General features: G+C 39.8%; 1 protein-coding gene across 1 annotated transcript in view; it reads right to left on the reverse strand.

Moving 5' to 3' along the window:
* The window catches only part of STK39 (serine/threonine kinase 39), a 214,535-nt gene that overhangs the window by 181,648 nt on the left and 10,591 nt on the right, over positions 1-22,296 (reverse strand). The window contains exons 2-4 of the mRNA XM_025039466.1: positions 19,314-19,422; positions 15,988-16,129; positions 14,726-14,781 (exon numbers count right to left, since the gene is read on the reverse strand). Of these exons, the coding sequence (XP_024895234.1) occupies positions 14,726-14,781; positions 15,988-16,129; positions 19,314-19,422 (307 nt within the window). The remainder of the gene's footprint in view (positions 1-14,725; positions 14,782-15,987; positions 16,130-19,313; positions 19,423-22,296) is intronic.

Here is a 22,296-nt window from a genome sequence, read left to right on the forward strand (position 1 = left end):
TTTGCAGTTACAGAATTGGAGATATGCCTCATCCAGCTGCAATCCAGACTCCTTATTCCATCCAGATTAGATTAATCTGCCTAAAGTCTAATTCTGATCATAGTGCTCTCTGGTCAAAATCTCTCTCCCCACAAGGCATATGATGAACAACAAGGCAGCCCAGCCCTGGCCACAAGTTGTCATGTAAGTGGAAGCTAAGGGGTTGCCGGGATCATTTCCTCCTGACTGCAATGCTTACCCAATTATCACATCTTTTAGTGGAATGCTTTTAGCTTTTTTTAACTGACCAAATCACTATTTCTCAATTTTATTTTTCTAAGGTATAATTAAACCTAGTCTTTTCTACCAGATTTTCCGTTTACTTTTGTTTTTAAATTAAATAGGAACAACTCCTCATTGTCCTAGAACATTGCCAGCCTCAGAATGCCATCAGACCGCCGGGCATGAAGAGTCTGAGTGGAAACGGGCAGGGCTGTCCCTCATGCCCGCTGGGAAACCCTGCAAACTGAGGTGGGGGAGAGCAAGGTGCAGTGCTGAGAGGTGGCAGAGGGGACGCATCGAGTCTTCCAGGTGGATGCCACACCTCTGGGTACCTGTGCTCTTCTTCAGCAGAATTCAGCAAACCCAGAGCAAGAAGCAGAGCCCAGAGGACAGGCGGCCAAGTCAGGATGTGGTAACATGTAGGACAGCAGCTGCCAACACTCACTGGGCTCGTTTCCTCTTGAAATAATGCCACTTTGATAGGAGCAGTTTTCTAACTATTCTGATAGCGATATTCATTTAGTCTCGATTGTGAGCATAACTACCAGGAGGCCAAATGGTGCCAGACTTGGTGTGGCCCCCATGCAGAGGCATACCCTGGGGTCCTTCCTGACCTTCTCTAGGGAGGCTCCCACCACCAATCCATAAAACTAAAAGGAAGAGGGCATTTCCCCCTGGGGAGGCACTCTGGAATCAAACAGGCCTGCGTGTGATCCCAATTACACTCCCTGCTAATTTATTTAGCTTCTTGGAGCAACAGTTTCCGAAGCTATAAAATGAGGAGCTGAAAAAATATATATAGCAGGTTCTCAATAAGATTAGTCCTTGTAGCACACAGTTGGTTGTCTACTCAAAACCATACCCTGTTTTTCTCTATGAGAATCCTGATTTTGTTTGCCAGGCCTCAGGGGATTAATTGTACTGATGTAAGCCAATGAAGGTGCTTGGTTCCTCCCACCAGTGAACGGTCTGAGGGTCTGCCCCACTCTCAGCCCATGAGATCCAAGGGAAGTATGGTGAAGGTTCTTGTGGGGAAATTTTCCACCCTCCAAGGCTCCTCTGCTCCCCACTCCCTTGCCTGTTTGGGACACTGTCACGTGAGGACGTGATGCTGGGAGCAAGAGCAGCCTATAGGGACACATGCTGCCTGACAGTACTGAGGTACAGAATAGGAAGTAGGAAAGAGCCCATGACCTCTGTGATATCCCTGGACTTCTGCACCAACCCCGGAAATAAATGCCCCAGACTTCTGTTATGTGAGATAATTAAATGTCTGAATTGCTTAATTACCTGTCTGTCAAGCACTCTGGTATTTATAACCAAAGGCTTCTTAACTCTTACAGCCTCTGTCTTTCCCCAGGCCAGCCATCTTTATTCATACTTCCTGACTGCTAAGGGTTAACCATTGCATCAGAGGCCAAAGCAGTTGCAATCCCCAAAAGGAGCTGGTAAAAAATCAGCAATTTAGCATATAGTGCAATTTTGCAGTTTTAAACAGCTCCAACGTTAAGCGTGGCTTTTAATACTGGGGCAAAATCGAAACAAATAAATGCACAGGCATCTCAAGGAGGAAAAAACATACTGCAAGAAGAGTCTAATTCACTTTTTTTGCCAATAGTTTCTGTTTGGGGCTTTGCTTACATAAACGTTCCACAGAACAATACACTTCTCGGAAAACAGAAGTATCTTCAACATTCTAGTCTAGACCCTTGCTTCTCAAAGTGGCGTTCTCAGGCCAGAACCATCAGTATCATCTGAGAGCCTTGGAGAAATGCAAAACTTGGGTTCCCACCTTAGTTCTATGAAATCAGAGTCTTCCTCGTAGCAAGATCCCCAGCTGAGTCAATGTGCAGGTTGGAGAAGCACTGTGCAGGAGCGCTGTCTCCCTACCAAGTGCTACGGCATGATTTAGTACAATTTGAAGACAAAGTACAGCCCACCCACAGCTTCTCTCTTTCACCTCTGAGATGGAGAGAGCCACAGTAGGAGAGTAGCAAGGAAAAAGTCTGGTGCACATTCATGTATCTTATGACACGGTAAGTTCGAGGGCAAAACAGGAGTCCCCGCTTATCCCAGATTTCACTTTCCACAGTTTCAGTTACCTGTGGTCAACCACAGTCTGAAAATGTTAAATGAAAAATGACAGAAATAAACAATTCATAAGTTTTAAATTGTGCACTGTCCTGAGTAGTGTGACAAAATCTCTCGCCATCTTACTCTGTACCCCCTAGGACGTGGGTCATTCCTTTGTCTAGTGCATCCACACTGTACACGCTGCCCACCCATTAGCCACTTCGTAGCCATCTTGATTATCAGATTGACTGCAGCGGTATCACAGTGTTTGTTGTGAAAATAATTGAAAATTATAATACTTATTAACAGTCCATTAGTAACAGCTGCTCACTGGAGGTGCCAGGGCACAGAGGAGATAAAACTGCAGTAAGCATCATTCTCGGCACAGATGTTTGTAACACTCTTCTTTTCTTTCCCACTCATGAGAACCTCTGAAATGCGACTGTGTGCAGGTTATATCATATTCTTAAAGTGATAACACTGAATCTACTCATCTTTTAAGCAAGTCAGTAATAAATATGTAGGCACCTTATCTACTATTAGTAATCAATTATTCATAGAGAGCTTCACTAGGTATTGGACATATCACCTGTCCTGCTCAGGTGGGAAAGACCCCAAGAGGAATCAGACAGAAAAATGGGAATTTTCTGAAATTCTACCCACTCTCCTTTCCCCCTTCAGACTCCTGGTTTTCAAGTCCATTTATTCCTCCTTGCACACAAATGGTGCTCAAGGAGCTCACTTGGCGCTCTAGGCTGCAGTACCTCCCCACTTACAAGGTATCCAAGGCATTCATGGTCAGAAAACATGATCTGCCATATTCCCAGAGCTGAGCCCTCAAGAGTCACTTCTCAGCTGCTTTAGACAAATTCATTTTCCCCATCTATTAATGAGAGAGAAATAGTCCTGACCTTCTTTGGAACATCAGGAAATGACAATTTCACAGCCTTTTCTGAAAGCAAAAGAAGAAATCAGAAGACATCATCTTTTTATTCCCTAAAAGTAGAGTTTCGCTTCGCACAATAAAAAAACAAAGAAAATATCTTCATGATAGGTCTCATGTGGGTGGACTCTCAAAATTGCCATCAACTGGTTTCCTTCAAAGGTGCCATATTTTCACTTATAAGGGAGAAGTTCTTAGCACTTGCATGTACTTTGTACATAGAATCAATATCAATTCACAATGACATAGACAAATTATAAGAAAAATTCAACAGGAAGATTCTTGGGAAAAATGCCAAGGCTGTACAAGCTGCCACTCCCTCCCTCAACACACGATCAAGACAGAACAGGCTCAAAAGAGACAAAGAGAAAGAATAATAAGTGGTAGCTGATGTCACTTCACATTTGGCTCATAGTTCAGTTGACTAATCAACAATTAGAAACAGTGTGAAGGAGAGCACTAATTTAAGATAACAGCAAACTGCAGGTAATCTGCTCATCTATGTAAGAGCCACAGGACCCTTTCTCAAAACAGGTGAATTTCCTAGAAGTGGAACCAGAGGCCACACCTGAGGAGTGGGATGGGGAGAGGGGTGCGGTGGGGGAGGCAACAGCAGAAGGAAGAGGGGCCAGGAAAGATGGAGCAGGAATCCCATGCCAGCTGGTCTAAAGGTACCAGGCAAGAGCCAGCTTTTTCAAGTCCAATAATAGACATGGCCAAGAACTCACTAGTGGTCAACTGTCTATCAAACACGACAAAGGAAAACCATAGATAATCACCAAATCACAAATCCATTTTTCACTGACTCCCCAGTGTGAGGCAGGAAGGCTATTTCTAAAGTTGCTCTGGTAAAAGTAGCCACAGGGCACTTGGCTTACTCTCCCCTCAATGCCCAAGACCATCCTTTACTTTGAATGCTTTCAAATAGGACAGAGAATGTCTTTAGTGATCAAGGCTAATGAAGGGACACTCAGAACATTTTGGATGCAAGATAATCTTGGAGAAAGTCTTGTCACCCTTCCTTAGTTTAGAGCTAAAAAAAACTGAGCCCCAGGGCAGCTGAACTGTCAAAAGGCATAGAATTAAGGGGCAAGGGAGTGGAGGTGCAGGCTTTCGGGGTCAGGAAGTAAAACAAGGCCTGAAAGTGAAGTCAGGAGATTTCAGAGTGATCTGTGTTTGCAATCTTCAGAATGACCTTAAACAAGTCCCCAATAGCTCAGCAGCCCTCAGTCCCCTCATCTGTAAGACCTACTCAGCTAAATTGACAGAGTTGCTGTACGGACAGCACCAAGTGAGCATAACATACTGGTATTATTTCCCAAGCCAAAGGCATGCTCTGCAGTCAATGGGGACTTCCCGAATGGCCACGTCCACAAAGACAGGCATGAGAAACTTAGATCAAATATGAATGTCTAAATTTCCAATGCAATATTCATATACCCGTAGGAGGTCTTTTTCATACAATTCTCCACTCAACTAGCTCTACTATCAGAAGCTTCCAATAAACCAGAATGTATACTTTTAAAGAGATAGTCTCTATGGGAAGTGATTAAAATAGCACAATTCCAGTTGCCACAAGTATTAAAAGCAACCATTTACATCATTTCCACAAAGTTTTAAGTAGGATTAGTCAGGGCTAACACAATCTTCAAAGAATCTACAGATTTTTTAATCTGTGATAAAGAAAACCTGACATTTAAAACTCCTAACACTGAAAAGTCCCTAAAATATGAGGGCCATACATTAAACTCGGTTGCTTAGTATTCTCTAAATCTAAATTTACTACACAGTCATATGTTCATTAATTCATTCAAAACTATTTACTGAGCTCTTACTAAGTGTCATTTCCAGTTCTAAACACTGAGACAATAGAGTAGAAACCCCTACCTTCATGGAGATGAACTTTAAATTGGGGCAGGGGTAAACTATATAAGTAAATACAGATAATAATCAAAATCATGAAGTATAATATACAGCAGTTTTCAGAATTTAGTATGTATCACAATCATTAGAGGCCTTCTTAAAATATGAATTTCTGGGTCCTACCTTCAGAGTTTCTGATTCAGCTGGTCCAGGGACAAAAAGTGCAAGAATTTGCATTTTCATCAAGTTCCCAAAGTGATGGCGATGCTGCTGATCTAGGAACATACACTGAGAACCACTAAAATAGAGTACACCGATTAAAGTACAATAAAGAAAAGGGCAGAGAACATCACTTCTTAAGAAATGTGTACAATAAAGAAAAATAGAGCAGGGGTTAGAGATATGGAGTAGGGAGCTGCAATTTACCACAGGATGGCCCCAGAAGCCTCACTGATGTGACAGTTGCGTAGAGAATCTAAAGGGGAGGTATTGAAAAGAGTATTCCAGATAGAGGGAGCAACCAACGCAAAGGTCCCGAGGCAGGGGCATGCACGACGAGGTGGCCAATTTGACTGAAATGAAATGAGGGAGCAGGAAGAAGAAGCAGGAAATGGAAGTTAACAAGATAATGAGGAGCCAGATCTTGTAAGAGCCGGAAGGCCACCGTATGGATTTTTACTTTACTCTGCAATGAGAAAGCACTGGAGGGTTTTGAGTAAAGGCATGATACAAGCCTTTAACTTAGTTTAGCAGTATCACTCTGGATGCTGTGTGGGTAACTGAGTGCAGAAGGAAAGGGCAGAGAACATCACTTCTTAAGAAATGTCTACAGTAATCCAGGCAAGAGCTGATGGTGGCTTGGACCAGGACGACAGCAGGGTAGGTGGCATGACATTGTTAACAGTAGGATCTGCGGACAAATTGGACCAGACGTAGGGTATAGGAGTAAGAGAAGGCTCAAGGACCACCAGATTTCTGGCCTATTCAATGGAAGGATGGAGCTGCCATTAAAAGAAATGGGAAAGACTGTGAGAAGGGCAGTTTGTTAGGAAGGCCTACAGGTTAGAGAGTTCTTCTGTATGCCAGTTATACAATCTGTAGAGTTGAAAGGAAATTTGAGACTCCAAGAACATCATTTCATAGGTGATACGTGGCCAGCAAAGACCTTGGCAGAGGGTATGAGGTAAGTTAGTGACTCGGGGGCTGGATAACCCTGGCTACTGGTGTCCTCAAATGTACTTTGTGAAATCAAGTGTTAAACTACATTCTATAGAATATAAAAACATGTTAACTCTATTTAAATTTCCTAAAAATCTCTAATCTATGAATCATACATACAGTAAGTTATACGTTTTCATGTTATTAATAAAAAACACCTATTCCTGAATTATTCATATTTACAATATATATTTAAGGTTTATCCCAACAACCTGCCAAACTAGACGTCCTGTGGCTAACTTAGATTCCTCAAGCATATGCATTTCTCTCCCCTTATAAATTTTTGAAATTAAATTCTATAGCTAAGTGTTTACTATCTCTTTCACCTGAACTGTAGACTCCATGGCAACAGCCACAATGTCTCTATTGCTTACTACCATATTGGCTCAGAGGACTGTGCCTGCAACATAGTAAATGCTCAGTAAATATCTGTCAGCTAACCATTTAAGATGCATTGAACCCAAACACCTAATGTCCACTTTTCACCAGGGAAGGACCATTTTTTGTTATAACAAATGGAGGTTCTGGGAAACAAACAAAAAAAAATTAAAAAAAAAAAAAAGATCCAGCAAAGAACTGACTTGAATTGCTCTGCTCTCAATCTAAAAACGTTGTTTTTCCCAACCTTAACAGCTTGTGGTAATACATAAAATTTAATTTAATAATGACACAGAAGGCCTTTAAAGGCAGGAAGAAAGAACGGGAGGGAGAGAGAGGAGGGACGGAAGAAGGGAGGGAAGGAGCAAGAGAGAAGGAAGACTGAGGCCATCTGCCTCATGTCCTCCTGAACACTCTTCCTTGAAGCTCAACCCCGTCCCCCTGCAGCTCAATGTGCGCAGCAGAGGAAAAATTCCAGGAGGAGAGCAAAGTGATTCTCCCCACTGGGTTCATCCAGTAAGACCTCCTAAAGTTGCTCAAACAACTGCTCACAGCTGTTAAAGAATGGGAAGCTGTTTAAAATCTCCCCAAGTATTTCTTAGCGACGGTGTACAGATGGGATGGAAAACTAAGTTTCCAGAACTGACTGCATCCTCAGTTCATGCTAGTTCCACAAATGTTACCATTTATCGAGATGCCAAAATCCAGGAGGCCACATGAATGTGCTGTCCTTATTAAACCAAAAAAAAAGAATATATGGGAATTATGTCATAGTTTGTTAAACCATAATTCATGTAATTATAAACTTCCTGAAACTCAAACCATAAATTGTTAGTTCACTATAAAGCCTCCTAAAGATTTTAATTTGCATTTATACTCTATTTTTTGAGTGTGCCCAATGTCTCTTAATTTGTGTGCCCTGCTTCATTCTTCCTTGGCATTATTAATCATTTCACTGTCAGCCAGCTAAGGCAGAGCTTGCCTAAAATCAGAGCTGAAAATGTTTATTAAAAAATTGTTTGCAGCCTTTAAAACTATGCACTAGTTTACATACCTAAATATTTTAAATATTTTCACCTCCCTCTCTATTAAGCTGATATATTCTTCCTTATTTGAGCTTTCAGCTACGCCTTACATACATACCATCTACCACCGTCAGGCCCAGGCACGGGCACAGCCTGCTGAGACAGGGTGTCCAGCCACCTGCAGTTCAGCTCACACTGACCAAAAGTTCACGAACACCTGCCATGTGTCAGACACTACTGGGAGGTGTTGAGATGAACACCACGAAGCTTCTACTGCTAGTAAGTATATGGTCTGGAAGGAAGAGGGGAACATAGAGATCCATTTTCAGTACCATGTCACAGGCCACCTAGTTGGAGTATACTTTCAGGTAACAGAGTGTTACTTTCAAGCCACCAGGGTAAGGTGCTTGACACACTGAGGGTGGGGATGAAAGGAAAGGATGGAAAAAGGTTCCTCAAGGAAAGGATGGAAAAAGGTTTCTCAAGGAAAGAATGCCCTAAATTGAGTTGTGAAAGAGAAGTGAGCCAGGTAAAGAAGGGGGATCGTGAAGAAGAAGCAGAAAGCACTGGTGGAGGAGGCTGCGAAAGCAGGCAGGGTCTTCATATGTTGCATGCAGGAGCTGGGGGCTTTATTCCCTCAGCAAGTTTTAAACTTTATGCCCTGGAATTATATGGTCAGATCTGCATTGTAGATTTTTCACTCTGGTGATATTAGGGAAGTCGATGGGGTAAAGAAGGAGGGAGAACAGAACGATATGGCAGAAGGTCAGATGGGGGCTCAAAGTCTGGCCTCCCAAGTCACCTTGCGATCTTACGACACCCTAAATAATTAAAGGGCACATCCCTATTTTAATACGAAAGCAATACAACCTAACTAATCCTAAACTGTAATGTGTGTTAACTTCTTTAACTCTACAGTATTTTCCCATTGCACAGATGTGGAACCTGAGGTGCACAGAGGTTAAATATCTTGGTTACAGGATCAGAAGGAAAGTGCCAGCAAGAGGATCGATACTCTCGTACATAAGATGACGTCATCAATTCCTGATCTGGACTCCTCAGGGGCTTTCAGAGCTTTCTGATACTAATCAGAGAGCACACAGGGAGCCTATATCATCTGCTTGAAGTAGACACGAGAAATGCTTTTTTTTCCCCACTGAAGTGCACTTTACCAAGAGCCAAAAAATAGAGGACAACGAAAGAACCTAGCAGCTATGGGAATAAAAACTCCACCACCTTGCACACCTCAGTCTGGCCCTTTGAGAATAATATCTGAGTACTGGAAGCAGGTTAAGTATAGTGAAAAATCCAGGGCTTAAGTATGATGTGAATGGTCTCAGATACACTGAGATAAATGTGGTGATAACTTTCTAGAGTCCTAGGCTGCCTCAGCTGAGTACTAGATTTAATTTGTTAAATACTAGGGGTGGGAAATTCACATTCACATATGCATATATCCCTAAAAGGCAAAAGTAAGTGAAAATGAGCCTAAGCTCTACCTTATATAATGCAGGTATACTTCTAGAAAGTTCTTTAGAAAACAAATGTTTCGAAATCAACATTTTTAAAGTACAGTGGTCACTATTTAGAAGAATCCTAAGATAAATATATCTGTAGTGGGCACCCCAAAAGGACCTGTCTTATGTAAATGTCTGTTTGCTCAGAATAGCATCTCTCATTAATTCTGGACAAACAGGCTTAGTCACTTGCCAGACAAAGTGCTAAGCTCTTCCTGACAATATGATAGAGCATCAGACTGGAAAATAAAATGCCAGGCCGTGAGAAGAGCATGACATTCAAATAGCCACTCCTTCTATCACATATTATAGCAAAAAGTATTACACTTACCAAGGTATCCTACCCAAGTTTATTATCAGGAAGTCAAACCTACAGGTTGTCTGAGCACAGAAGAAACAATAAGAAGTAAAGCAGTCCTCAGGTTGCCATTCACTACATCAAACCTGAAGTTTTACAGTCTGAAAAGAGTGTGCTTAACCCTGTACCGAATGACACCTAAGATAATTGCTTCTCCTGTCCCCTAAAATCTTACCAGTGATGCTATGTGTCTCAACCTGAAAAAGGAGAAAAGGCACTGAATATGTTCCCTGGCACAAAATAAAATGAACTAATATAAAGATATAGAAGAACTAAAACTGAGATCATCTCGATCCAGATTTAAAATTCTCTTTCTGGAAACCCCACAGATGTGGGGTTACAGGCTCTGGAGCCATACTGCCTGAATCTGAAGCCTGACTCTATCCCTTATTCCACATGTGACCTGGGCAACTGCCTTCCCCTCCCTGAACCTTAGCTTCTATCTGTAAAATGGGCATAAAAACAGCACCTTCCCCAAGGGGCTATGGTGAGGACTGAATAAGTCATAGAGTGCTCAGCACATTAACCTGGCCTGGCACACAGGAAGCGCTCAATATACATATGTTAGTTACTGATTTTATAACCACGGTCAATAAAAATGTAGACAATTCCCACAGAATTTGTACCATTGGAAACAGATGCATGCATATTAGCCTTATTCACTAAACTGACTGCATAACAAGGTGAGAGATTTTTGTTTTCCCTTTCCTAACAAAAAATTCTGAGAAAGGGAATATATATGCAGTAGAGTGAGTGATATTTTCTGAATAAAAATTATGTTTTCTATTAGAACAGCAAAAATGCTCTTTTTAAAAACAATGCTTATAATAATAATACTCTCAAGGTAAACAAACATTACGCCCAAAGAAATAAATGCAAACTTCTCCCCTGCTTAACTTTTATTTCAAAAAAACAAGGCCTAAAGAGAATAAAGATGTAAAAAGAAGAGGGTGCAAAGAGCGTGAGTAAAAGCAATGCATTATTTGTCCAAATGTGAGAGGTAGTAACAAAAAGAGATGGTTTAGCTCTGCTGTAGCTGTGAGTCTCTGCTTCCAACTCTTCCGCCCACCTCCTCTATTTCCCCTGCCAGATAAAGATGACAGCAAACGACTGGAAGACTCCTAGTCCTAGTTCTTGTTTGGCCAGTGACCAACTGCCTGACCAAGTAGTCAAACTCCTAGAAAAAAGGGATAGCAGAAGCATCTACCTGTTCCAAGGAAACATTCCAAATGTTTTGAAAGCAATAATCTTATTTTATATTTAAAACTAAAAGAAAATTAATTTTAAATACTGTATGAACTCAAAGTTGTGCATAGGTCATAGAATACTGAGAAAATTAAATGTGAATTCTAAAAAGCTTTAGCTCCCAAGATATAGAGATAGCAATTTAAATGCGTGTTAACCCACCATTATGTATCTGGAAATGGCAATTCCAGTTTGTGTTATTTGTTACATAAGCATGAAATCACAGACACAAAAAAGGGTACCAATGAAAGCCCAGGCTGTACACAAAGTCCTTACTATGTGCCAGGCACTGTTCGAAGCACTTTACACACTGACTCATTTAATCCTCACAACGACCAGGCAGTGACTTCTACATGTGCCCTTCGGGAACTCAGCAGCCCCCACAGTGCAAATGCAAACTGGGTTACACTAAACACTACCACCCACAGTGAGGAAAAAAACCCAGAGGCCTTCTCAGGGGGAGAAAAAGTCAGGAAATCTTACCTCATGGGATCCTAACTGAGAAAAGAGAAGGACAAGGTGCTCCGGAAGGTACTCAGGTCATTAATCTGACAAGAATAATGGGATAGGGTGACTGGCAGAGGAAGACAGGAGTTGACCCACCTCCATGTTTCAGAGGCGGTTCACTGATGTTTCGATCCTCTTAGTGAGAAATGACCATTTTATCACAAAACAGAGAAAATTAGTGGTTGTTCCTTGTCATCTTAGAGCAAGATTGATGGCAAGTTAACTTCTAAGTTCTATAATTGGTAAGCCTGACCTTTTTATAACTCATAAAGCCCCTAGGAGCTGAACATCTCACACGATAAATCTGAGGTACATGCGATCTCCAGGCAGGGCAAGGGAGAGTGGGTGTGACCCTGCTGGTTGTAGTTAACAGCAGCCACAGTAGTAGTAGTATTCGAAGTAGCAGCAACAGCCACAGTAGAGCAGCAGCTGTTGATATTTACTGCATGCCTATTATATGGTGGATATAAAGAGCCTCCTTTGATTTCACAAAAATGATGAAGTGGGTTATATTTGTATTCCCTTTTAAGGAAACTGAGTCTTAAAGGGGTTAGGTAACTTGACCAAGGTCACAGAACTTGGGTGGTGACCTGGGAATTTCAACCAAGCCTGATGATACCAGAGCTTGTACTCTTAACATCCAGAATGCTCCAGTGCTGAATGGTTTGAAGCTTTTGTCCACAAATTTTCTCAGTTGTCACTTGTTTAGTTGAAGTACTTTTTTCAAAGTGCCCCTAGCCTGTGGAATAAGGGCCACTCTATAGAGCGAAGACAAGATATACATACATAAGGCACTAACTTAGATGCCTCAAGAACGAAATTCAACATTAATAATAAAAGCCACCAAAGTAGGGAGAGAGAAGACAGATGAATCAAGAATGGCCAAAGACTGATAATTGCTGAAGCCAGGTGATGGGTACAAGAGGCTTCTTCCAATATTCTTTCTACTCTGGGCTGTGTTTGAAATTTTTCATAATAAGAGGTTTAAAAAATGGCATTGACTATTGAGAGTTCAAGTTTACTGAGTCATTTCCTTTCACTTGTTTTACTAGGTTTAAAGTTCAAAATATTATAAAAGGTATACACTAGGCAGTCTACCACCCGCCCCATTATCTTTCTAGTGTTTCTTTGTACAAATACGTGGAGATATTCTTATTTCTCATTTCTTTCACAAGAGGCGGCATACTACACACACTGTATTCTACTTCATTGTATTCATTGAACCAAGTAACCCGGCGATTTTTTTCACGTCATGCATAGAAACTGTTTTGTTCTCCATAACATAGATTATTCCATAATGTAGATATACCTTACACCATATTTAACTGGGACACCTAAGTTGTTTCCAGTCTTTTGCTGTCATAAACAATACTCCAATAAACTTACACTCTCTCTTCCTGTTTACTGCCCACTTTTTTGCTTGTACTAAGAATTTCTCACATTTATGTACTTATGGTAACAACCCTATAAGCAGGGGTGGATCCAGGTTTCATGGAATCTCAAGTTTATACAATTTGGAAGACCCTCTTTAAAACAGAGAAAACAAAATTATAAATACAAAATTAGGTACAAATGTGTCTATTTCTTTAAAATTAAAAAATTGTATCAATTCACTGGAGTCTTAAAAGATTCAGACTTTCTTCTGGGACATTTTCAGGAAGTTTAACAAAAATGCTTACATAGAAATACTTCCAGATCACAAACTGACTTCTCCTCTCCACCTATAACATTCTGCAACTCCCGGAAGCACACTTCACTTACAGGAGCCTGAATCTTGAGTTTCAACAGCTGCATAGAAAATCTGTATCTCCTTGAATGATAGGCATTATCATCACCACTTCGCAGTTGAGGAAACTGAGACTTAGAGATGCAATCACTTGCCCTACGTTGCACAGTGGGTATTAAATCAGGCCAGTTTTGAGTCCAAAGCTTTCATGCTTCACTGATACACAGAGTCTCTCCCCAGTGATCTTAAACCATGGCTGTATTTGACCAAATTCGTTTTTTTAAAGGGGAGGATTGATAAGATATCACTTTCATTATTAGTTCTTCAGAGAAGAAACATTTGATTTGAACCAAATTCTGTTTCTCTTCTGTATTTTCAAAACATCTTTTCTCTCCTTTAAAAAAAATACAAATAAAGTCCCCTTAAATGTACCTAACTAAATACAGAGCCAAACATCAGCATCGTGCTTGTCATACAGGGTAGGGCATCACCTGACAGGTTCTCTGGCACCCGGAGAGGGGTAAACAATGAATCAAAGAGATGACTCCAGGCTTATCCTTTTGTTGAGCATATGTTTGTTTTCTACTGAAATGCTTGCATTTCTAATAATAATCCCAGACCCTCGAATTTGTTTAGAAACAAGACTAGGACCAAGGACTGTGATCAACTTTGCTCTAATAACTAAATTCATGGGAAGACTCTAAACTGATGCCAAAAGGACTCTTCCACACCATCTCAAAAAGAAACAGATTAGGCTGATTCAACATTTGCGGCAAACTTCAACATTCTTCAACAACAGATGCCAGATCAGTGATTCTCACCAAAGATGCTGCTAGTAATATTTAATGTCTGGAGCCAGACAGCTGAATGCCCTGCAATGACAGGGACAGTTTACTACAAGGAAGGACTGTCCAGGCAAAAATGTCAAAAGCAGTGATGGCTGAAAGGATTGCTGAGACAGACCTTCATGGACATGGGATAAAACAAGAGTCAATATGGATATGGCTACATTTTATTACAAGTCATTCAGGTTATTCTGCGAACAACAACAAAACGAGAGGTTCCGCACATAGAAAGCCCTTGTCTGTTGCATTCCCTCAGCACACATTTATTTGTCTGCATGCCTACCACCTGTCAAGAATAGCTGGGTAGGGTCAGATTCAAGAGAAAAGTAAGCCCTACATTTCAAGAGCTCACAATTCTTTCAGGCACCTTTTCGTAAATAAAAGTTTTTAAATTAATGTGTACGATGCTTTAAACTTTCAAATTCATCAAAAAAACTCAAAAGTACTTTTCTACAGTTATCTAAACATCACCATTATTCACTCTGAAAGTTAAAAAAGTATAATAAAATTTAAAGTAAAATTATTCTTTACCAAAAAGTTATGTTCTAAAAACTACATTATTTATAGGATGATCCAACAAAGATTTATCAAAACAATACGAAAACATGTTCTATCTCAGAACCAAACATTCTATAACAGGGCAGCCAGGTACATTCTTAAAACGAATTACATGCATTTATTCATTTCTTAGAAACAATTCTACATTCCCCGGAACTGTAACACTTCTGTAAATAAGTAAAGAATTTTTCATCTTAATCAGGTATACCTGCTATTTGCACTGAACCATCCTCACCCAGAAGGATATTACCAGCTTTCAAATCCCTATTAGAAAAAAAAAATGAAGAATGAATTGTGGGGTACAGATATTATATTACATAAATTCACTCAGGGAGATTTTAAAACATATATAATGCAGCTATTTAACATTATTATTTGAAAAATACTGAAATTATACCACGGGTTTTAAAAGTTACAAGAATACATTGTGATTTTATAGTGTGCTCCTGAAGGGTGGTTAGAATTTTAGTAATAAATATTTTATGTGAAATCATTACCCAGATTTAATTAAATCAATAGTGAGTAGATTCTTTATGTTACACAGTTAGTGATTATCCATACATTCACAATACTATCAATTTATCAAGAATTAAAACCCAATCTATGGTAAGCTAATCTATTTCCACTTAAATTTGTCTGTGGTGTAATTCCAAATTAATCCTATCAGTGTCTTTAAACAACGGATTTGATCAGTCTCTCCTCTGGGGAGATACTGATTATAAATACTAATTATAATATTTTATAATATATTTCTTAACTATATAGAAGTGTGCTGAATCGTCTTAAAAAAATAGACAATTTACAATTTATAAATTTGATTTCCAAAGTAATATTTTTTTCTAATTATTGAAAGACAAAGTAAATATGAAACATATAGCTCACTTATAGTTCAGGGTAGAGGAATTACAGTATTAGTATTACTGGTAAATGGTTATCTACTTGCATCTATTCCTAAAACCCCCAAATGACACGAACCCACTTGAAATACCAGGCACTCATATTCTATGCTATTTGGCTATCTAAAGAATAGGCATTTTATTCACAAAAGATGAAATTAGTGCCTCCTCCTTCCTTCTCACCACCATGTCAAAACTAATTAACATATTACAATGTTTGAAACAGCCTTGCCTGTGTTAGAAAGGTAGAAATGCTATCCAGTTTAAATGAGCATACTTCAAGAGCAGTATGTTAACTGATTTTTTAAATGAGTACACTCAATACTTTTTATATTTTGCTCTTATTCAGTGAAAGCAGATAAACCAATCTTGAGGATACCAATATAATTCATCGATATTTATTCTCTCATTTCTTTCGTAAGTATTTTTTCCCCATCTACTCAGGCAGTCTAAGTTTAAAATAATGTCAATACCGACCTACCTGCAATTTGTGTTTCCTTATCCTTAACATTCTTTATTAATTAGGGCTAAAGAAACAAACGGCTGAATTTAAACATTTCTGCAGAGGTCATACCTATGAATCTGACCATTTCTGTGTAGATAGTCTAAGCCTTCCAAAACCTCTTTAAGAATTGTTGCTATTATTGCCTCTTCCAGAACGCCGTTCTTATGTTCTCCTCGGTTGACGATGTATTTTATAATATCCAACATTGAACCTAAGTGGACAGACAGAAGAATTGAAAAAATTGGATAAGCAACCTTCATTACCTTTCCAGAATAGGGCTCCCTATTTAGAAAACTAAATGAAAACATCAAAATGTCGCAAGATTTTTGTTTGTTTCTTTATTTAACACAACTGTTCCCAAGGCACACAAATGACTGCACGGCAGCCTATGACCGGAAACACTAAATTCAAGTGTACAAGCATACTTTCAGTGTAACTAAATGAGGAGGATTCTGGGTCAGGAACCAGAAGACTGTTGAGGACACTTCACAGTTAGTCCCTTTTACCTGAACAAAGAGTTGGTTTCGGACTCAAAAGAGGGTTCGAGATGTCTGATCTGACAAAGGAAGGAACTGGAGGCCAGGAGAAAGCCAGCACTGAACTGCTGAGAGTGAGCGGCATAGCATTTCTGGGAATTCTGAAATAGGTGGCAGGGGAGGGAAAAAGTATGTCGCTTCTAGACCTCTGCTTATAACCAGAAGATTCCTTTGTGTGACTCTAGGCAATCTTTATTTTCATTTACTTGATGCTTGATGTCTTGTCTTTTATAATAAAGAAATAAACATACAGTACTTAGTTACTATAAACAGATTAGTACTGTAAATTCTGTAAATTTGGCACTGTAAATTCATGTTTCAACACATATTAATTAATACTCCAGACCTCTGGGTCATTTTAAAAACCATAAATACCTGGGGGTTCAACATTTCTGAAGAGTTAACAAACAGCTTACCTCAGGACTTGAATTTGGCTCCAGGCCCTCTATGATTAACTAAGCAGAGTAGGTTTCCTCATCAGATATAACTATACCAGACTAGCCACCCACCCTTCACTAAGAGATTTAATGTGATAAAATATAGAAGAAAACAAGTGCATATTTTCTAACTCAGAGAGAAACAAAACAACCGTTTATTCATTGACTCTTGAATTTTTGGATCATTTAGAAAGCGATGCTTCCAAAAAACATTGTATTTTTACCTTATAAGGATATACCACACCAGGCATATGTGTAAGACATACCAGGCATATACGTATGCTGAAAGAAAAGTGACCAAGAGTCCACATCTGCCCACATCCCCTTCCCTGTAGAAACCTGTTTAAAATCTATTCCTCTTACCTACTAAAGCCCAGGAGGCTAAACTGTACTCTTAAAAAGACATTGAAATTTCCTATCAAGTCCTTAGGAAAGGGGACAGGGGATATTCTCACACTTACAAAAGGTTAATTAGAATAAAAATAAAGAGAGCAAGTAAAACCTTCAGCTTGAACAAAGTATTTGGGGCTATCCAGGGTCCTAGGTTACCAGAATTTCTCATTTCCTCAGAGCTGGTGGATCCCTACAGGAAGAGATTAGGTTAAGATCATCTTATCCATAAAGCAACATCCTTCCCAGGACCAAAAGCAGGCCTGACACTGGACACTGCAGTCCAGTTCCAACAGGCTTCCGTTAGCTTTTTTCCTTCCTTTTTTTCTTTTCTTTTTTAATTAAAGACCGAAGTAGGCACTCAAGGAAACAGTGACTAATAAGATTGACAAGACTGGGAACAGAACTGAACTAAGTGCTACAGGCTCCCTGCTGAGGCCCACACAGGCAGACCCAAGGCAATTACAATGCGTTCCTCATCTCATTTCTGGGCCTCTGCTTGATCCAAGATAGTTTGTTTAAAAAAAAAAAAAAAAAATTAAATGCCTCCGTGGTTCAGCCTTAGCTGGAACTGAGCCTGCAGACAAAAATGGGCTCTACAATATAAATCCTGCCACACCAGTTTTGGTTTCGTCCAGGCACTGCAAAATGTTCTCCTCTGCTCCTAAACCATACTTCATGTCTCAGGAAGATGCATAGGAATGATGCTCTGGGAAGGGAGCACACTAGAGAAGCGGGGTATGCTAGATGTTAGGAAGGACATCGCTCAGGCTTTCTGAGCTTCAGTTTTCCAAGTCTGCAAAATGAAGATGATAATACTTCCAGCATAGCTTTTAAGTCAACAGATCTTAGTCACAAATTCCAGCACTAATAGTTACTACGAGTGTGATCCTGGGCCAGCTGCTTAACTCTCCTGAGCTTTGATGTACTTTCTGAAAAACGAGGATGGTGACACCTGCCATTCAAGGATTTTGTGCACATTAAATGAAATAAATCACTTTGAACACGGTCTAGACACAGAATAAGTGCTCAATAAAGTTAATGGTTATCATTATCATTATCATTCCCTAGCAAATAGTGATGTTAAAAGATTAAAAGAAATAAAATACAGGAATGCAAAAGTGCCTTAAAATTAAATCGTCCATGGCTTTTATAACTTTAGTGAGCTGAAGCTTGTGAAGGAAAATTAGTTTTACTTCCCAAGTGCAAACATAAGATGAAAATAGTGCTACTTCTGATCAATACTTCTGAGCAAGTAATTTAGCATGCAGCAAGTTTCTCTCCATTTCAGTTGACACAACATTTACTGAGCACCCACTGCGTACCAGGTTCAATAAACTAGAAGTGCAATAGACTGTGCTTTCTTCATAAAGTCCACAATCTAAATCTGCACTGTCCGACACTGTAGCTAGCCACTAGCTGCTTGAGTTATTTAAATGTAAGCTCATTAAAATTGGATAGAAATTCAGTCCCTCGGTAACACTAGACACATGTCAAGTGTCCAAGAGCCACATGGAACTAATAGAAACTAGACAGCACAGCTACAGAACACGTCTATCACCACGGAATTTTTTATTATCAATATATTGCAATGTGTTAAGGACTTGAAGTGTTAAAAACAGAGGATTTCAAGAAAAAAGACTGGTTAGCTTTTTGAAGAGAAAAGAGGTGGCTGCAGAGAGGAGGTGACCTTTTAGGACTTGAACATATGGAAGAGGACAGATAGATCTAGGGCTGAGGAGCAGCACAGGTGAGGTCGCAGAGACATCAGAGTGCAAAGGTATTTAGGGAGTCTAACCTACACCGAGAAGACCAGGGTAGAAGAAGACTCGCATTCTAGAAGTTAAGCTGAGTTATGAAGGGCTTTGAGAATATCAAGGTGAAGAAATCTGGACTTTATTCTCTAAGCAAATAATAAACCAAGCAAAACTTTTAAATATAGGTGTGAGAGGGTCAAATCTTATTCAATATGCGGGCTCACACAAAAGGAAAACAAACAAACAAATAAGCAACAATAATAAAATCCACTTACCTCCACTTAGTAATTTCATGACCAGCCAAAGTTCATCTTTTACCACAAAAGAGGTGTAATAGGTCACAACGTTAGGATGGCTGCACTGACTCATGGCTTGAATTTCTTTCTACAAAAAGAACAAAACGTGATATAGCACCATGGGATGAAAATCAGGAAGCAAAACACAAGTAAACCACGGTTGAGTATCTGGTTAACTTTCCTACTTAAAAGCATACTGGGGCGGTGGGCGGGGGGCGGGCGTTGCCTAAACCTTTACTTCAAAGAAGCTACATAAGAACTAACCCTCTCATCCTCCTTACTGACTTACTAGAATTAGAAAGGCCTCTACAGGAGACCACAGAGCCCAGTGGACCAGCTATAGCACAGAGGAACTGCAGATGAGGACATCATTCAAACGACCCCCGTTCAGCCACCTTAGAGCCCCACCACACACGACTAAGTGCCTCCGACCTGCACTGAAAGCCTCTACAGAGATAAAAACCTGGTTGAGTTATTGGGAGACATGGGTTCCAGAGCCAGCCTGAACTCTGGTGGGTCTTAGCTCCTCCCTCAGGCAAAAGAGGACACAGCAAAACTATTTCTGTTTCTCAGGACTGCTGTGATGGTCAGTGAGAAAATCCACATGAAAGTGCTAGAGTATCATTTGCCGAACTATCTTCCACAGAGATATTCTATCAAGAAAGAAAAAGAAAGAGAGCAGAGGGGGACTGGTAAAGTGACATAAGCTTGGGAAACATCAGATACCAAATCTACTCTAAATATTAGTATGGTCAGAGGCTCTGAAAAGTCCTACAGTAGATAAATTGTCATAATAAAATCTATATTTACGGTGTAGAAAACAATGCTTTGTGTGTGTCACAGTTTAGGAAACACTAAGTAGAGAAAAAAAAATTTACAGAAAGACATAAAACAACAAAGCTTTGAGATCAAACAAATGGGAAACTTCAATAAATCACATTTTTCTGCAATAGTCAAGTTCATATTGGTTTTAGTCTGTCATTTTAAGTTACTTCCAGATGACTCCTGTAAAGCTTCAGTCAAGTGCTGACCCTCAATCAAAGGTATCAGACCAGCATAATTCTCTTTCAAGGTTCTGTCCAATAGCCACAAGAATAACCTAAGGCATTAAAAGAAACCAGATTTATGCTATTAGGTATTTATGGTACAAGAAAAGTATATTTATGCATCCTGTAAATATTTTCAATAACAATGAGCATCTAATTAACTTCGTTAACTTAAAATTGCCTGACTGTACTATTCCAATTTGAGCTGCAATCTTTGCATATTCAGTATTAAGTAATCCTCAAATTACTAAGACCCTATATATCAGATAAATTGGCCAAAATACCATGACATGTAACACATATATACACCTTAATATATATGCTTATTAAGTGCTTTGAACCATAGATAAACTCCTAAGAAAATCACTAATTTTTCTATTTTCTTTCCATTGTTTAACCACATTTTCCTTTCATCATTTCCCTCGTCCATCTAACTGATTACACAGGTTTTCTAAATCTGACTCTCTTCAATTCGGCAGTTCCTGTCCTTCGAACAAGATCTGAAACCTGAGTTCCAGTTTCCATCTGTCTCTGGTGTTAGGTTTTGATACCATAAGATGCTCCTGAAGGAGAAATGGAACACTGCCCAGGCCATTCCTATTTCAAGTCACTAGCATCTGTTCTTTGTAGGGATGGCCCACTTTGAAGGCCTGCGGCATTAGGTAGGGTCCTGTTTAAATAGATGTCTCCGTTGTTCACAGAAATGGGAATAATATTCCTTGAAAAAACGAGTGTTCTACATCTCACCACTTTATATTCAATGTAAATGAATGCCTTTCTAGCTTTCAAATGTCAAACTTTTAAATCATTAATCAAAATGCACAATAAACAACCAATGCCCATATGAAAGGAAATTCTTTTGCACTGATGTAAAGTTGGATCGGAGTCTGGAAAAACACGTTTTTTAGCCCTTTGCATTTAGATGGCCTGTATCACTTCCTACCCAGATCAGGTTCTCTGGTACGGCAGTGAGCAAACTGTGTGTGTGTAGGGGGGGCTGGGGGCAGTATATGTGCCAGAGGTCAGGGGAGATGCCAGGAGGGAGAGAAACTCTTTTAATTAACCTAGAGAAATATTCTTTTAAATAATTTATGAATATAACTTAAATTCTATTCCTTCAAAATTTGGGGTCTTAGAGGTACCAGCTGGACATTTAAAGGTCCTGAGAATGTAAAATGAAAAAAGGGGGAGAGACCCAGACACTACCCCTACTAACGCACTCCCAGGAGCAGTGTAAGGGAAGATGAACGTGGAGGCCTGTGAGTGGACTTGCATCAGTGTGGCCACTCGCCTTCACATTCTTCTTCCGTGCAGCCTCACTGTTCCTCTTCACAACTTGGCCATGGGGTCCATACCTTCCAGTCCTACACAGTCCGTTTTGCTGCACGACCTTTCCATGTAGTACAGCCTCTAACACTTAAAACATGATGAAACTTGCCTTGGGGAAAAACACCAGTCTGCCTTGTGCTATCACTGAACCCTTGTCATAAGTAATTTTTCTACAAATGGGATGGAAAGACATTTAAAGAAGAAAGAGCGAGGTGCCCTACCTGCTCATTCAACCCTTATTTTGGTTTATAGTAAACCTTTTATTTAGTTGCCTTCTACAGAAGTGCAAAATTTATATATTTATATTTTTGCTATGGTTTGAATGTGTGTGTCCCCCCAAAATTCTTAAGTTGATGGTATCAAGAGTTGGGGCCCTTGGAATGTGATTGGATCATAAGGGTGGAGCCCTCATAAATGAGATTAGTGCCCTTATAAGAGAGACCCCAGAGAACTCACTCACCCCTTCTACCATGGAAGGAAGCAGTGAGAAGTCTGCAACCTGGAAGACGGCCCCATCCAACCACACTGGCACCCTGACCTCAGACTTCCAGCCTTCAGAACTATGACAAATAAATTTCTGTTTTTTA

The sequence above is a fragment of the Pteropus alecto genome, unplaced genomic scaffold (genome assembly GCF_000325575.1).
Source record: "Pteropus alecto unplaced genomic scaffold, ASM32557v1 scaffold3, whole genome shotgun sequence".
Taxonomy (NCBI): Eukaryota; Metazoa; Chordata; class Mammalia; order Chiroptera; family Pteropodidae; genus Pteropus; species Pteropus alecto.